At 50.6% G+C, this 2,738-nt stretch overlaps 1 protein-coding gene across 1 annotated transcript in view; it reads left to right on the forward strand.

Moving 5' to 3' along the window:
* Positions 1-2,738, forward strand: part of LOC104294394 (activated RNA polymerase II transcriptional coactivator p15-like) — a 3,744-nt gene extending 1,006 nt beyond the window's left edge. Inside the window, exons 2-5 of the mRNA XM_009893994.1 lie at positions 8-50; positions 330-446; positions 679-787; positions 2,659-2,738. Coding sequence (XP_009892296.1) covers positions 8-50; positions 330-446; positions 679-787; positions 2,659-2,738 — 349 coding nt within the window. The remainder of the gene's footprint in view (positions 1-7; positions 51-329; positions 447-678; positions 788-2,658) is intronic.

Here is a 2,738-nt window from a genome sequence, read left to right on the forward strand (position 1 = left end):
GGGGGAGGAGCAGCTCGGAGAGCGGCCCGGAGGAGGAGGAGGAGGGGAAGGTACTGCTACCCCGGGGAGAAGGAGAAGGGAGAGCCGCCAGCGGAGCTTCCCGGTCGGGTCTCGGTCCCCAGCGCAGGTGACCCGCATCTCCCGCCTGTACGGCGGGCAGGGGCGCGGCGGCGCTCCCTCTTCCCCTCACCAGCACCAGAGGCACCTGACGGTCGCAGCGTCCCCCGCTTACGGACCCCGACACCGGTGTGCTGTGGGGGCTCAGGTGTGGCCGGGAGAAGGGCTGTGGCTCAGATCGAGCTGTTCAAATTGGTGATCTCTCTTTCTAGAAAAGAAAGAAAGAAATGTCTTCTAAGTCAGAGAAAAGGCTCAAAACGGAGGACAAACCTTTGAAGCTGACAGAAAAACCTCCAGGACAAGGCAGTGAAGAGGAGGGCATGTTCCAGGTATGGAGGGCAGCGATCCATTCTAGGAACACGCCTTCCTTCTCATCTTTATACAGGTCTCCCCTGTACCTCCTCCACTTGCAGCACAGCATTTTTGTAGCTGAGCTGACTGCCCCAGGGTGCTGCTGTTCCTTCCCTAGTCCTTTGGTACATTGAGTGACCCAACAGGCCCTACGGCTGAAGAGCAGCTTATTGCAGAGCTGGGTCTAATGCAGGCTCTGTGTCACCACAGATTGGGAAGATGCGTTATGTCAGAGTGTCCTGCTTCAAGGGGAAGGTCCTCGTGGACATCAGGGAGTTCTACACTGACAAGGAGGGCAGCATGAAACCGGGGAGGAAAGGTACAACCACATTTGCCGGTGGCGGCTGGGGGCCACAGCGGCCTCCACCTCGGTTGCTGGCTCTCCAGCTCCAGCTTAGCCGGTCTCTCTCGGTGGTAGGGAGACCGGTGCGTGCCACACTGAGGGACCGGGGAGCTGAGCACTTTCTCAGCCTGGGTGGCAACAACTGAAGAAAAGCACAAAGAGTGTGTGTGAGTCTCCAGTGAGATCTGGAGCGTGGCAGGACCGCTCTGAGAAGCAGTGCAGGCAGCTGCTGTGCAGGATGCTGGTTCTACCTCTGATTGCCAGTCCTTTCTCTTGCTGTTGGCAGGGGCAGAGCTGCAAGGTGGAGGAGGGCAGTCTGAAAACACTGGGTCTGATGCTGCTTCCTCGTGTCCTACTGCTAGCTGACAAACTTGTGTTTTGGTACTTGTGACGCCTTCAGCAAAAAGGCATTTTGTGTGTTTGCTCCTAATCTGTAGCAGGAAGAGTCTCCCAGAAGTAAATCCATTCTTCCCTATCTGGGTGCAGACAGGAAGGTTAAGGCCCTTCTGGATCCCTACCAAGGCACTCCAGTGCTGCTGTATTAGGTGTTCCTTATTCTTTTGGCAAGGTGTCTGATGATGTGATATAGGGGCACGACTTGGGTGGCCCATCACAGCAGCACTACCTGAGTAGGTGATGCAAGCAAAGGCTGCTGGAGAAGGGAAGACATTTTTCTCCAGAGCTCCTCAACTGATAAGTCAACACTCAAGCCTTTTGCTTTGGGACTTTGACAGTGACTTCCCACCTTGCCTTGTAGTTCACAGGCCCTGGACTCTTCACCTGTCCTGTGTGTTGTGCCCAGCAAAGATTCAGTTAACGTGGGGTTTCTTGAGGAAGCTTTTGGTCTTTGCTATAGATTTTTGTGTCGGGGCAGACAAATTTGTTTCAGCTCAGTTTGCTTCATAACCACTAAGCATGGTTTTACTTCCAGAAATTAATTTCCTTCAGGGAACTTACAAGTATAAATTACTCATTTAGAGGGAACTATGTACCCTGTAACGAAAACGGGAAGCAAAGTACTCAAGCTTTTCTGTGCCACTGGGGGCAGAGAGGGAAAGGAGCTTTATGAACTCCTTCCAGGCTGTAAAAAGCGCATTCACAATGTGAGACAGAAGATCTGTCAGTTAAAACAGAGATCATGAAGAAATGTTTTTTGATTTAAATACTGCCTGTGCTGTTTTTCTCAAGAGTTCTTGGCCCCTGATCTTTATCTAGAGAATTTAATAAAGCTTGGGCCCTAATTCTTTAGTGTGGTTCTCAACAAAGCCAAAAGGAACAAGTTGACAACATCTGGCTGGAACACACGCAGCAATTCCACTACCGTGTTTGTTTTGTAAGGGAGAGGTACAGGACATCAAGACCTTATCTCTGCTGGATCTTAAAAAGAAGCTAGTTCTTCTCTAGTGTTTAAGCCACACTAGTGATTTCTTGTTAGCAGCAGTTTTTTTTTAAATAGAGCTGGAGTTGGCATTATTTCCTTTGGGCAGTTGAAGGGACGGTGTCCTAATTGCTGTGTGGAGTAAGGTTCTCCTAGAATTTCTTCCCAGCTCATGTGGGTGGGAATTTGTACTAGGGAATGGGCTACAAGGGGCTGTGGGACTCTTGAAAGGGAATTTGAGCTTATATTCTCATATGGTGCTTGTGTGATAGCATTGAGTACTCCTTGGTACAGATGCTGAAGTGCTGGCACAACTGCCATGCGTAGAAGGCTGCTTCTGCTTCTGGTCTGTGCCTCTGCCTTAGATTCCAACTTTCCCTTCTGTAGCCAGTCTGAAGGAGCCAATCTGGTGTGCTACTTGATGCTTACCCCTTGCTTCCTCTGAAACCTCTCCTTCTGCTGTTTTTAGGGATTGCCCTGTCTGCAGAACAGTGGAACCAGCTAAAGGAGATCGTTCCTGATATCGATGCTGCAGTCAAGAAATTATAA

This window comes from Charadrius vociferus, unplaced genomic scaffold, assembly GCF_000708025.1.
Source record: "Charadrius vociferus isolate BGI_N301 unplaced genomic scaffold, ASM70802v2 scaffold1168, whole genome shotgun sequence".
Taxonomy (NCBI): domain Eukaryota; kingdom Metazoa; phylum Chordata; class Aves; order Charadriiformes; family Charadriidae; genus Charadrius; species Charadrius vociferus.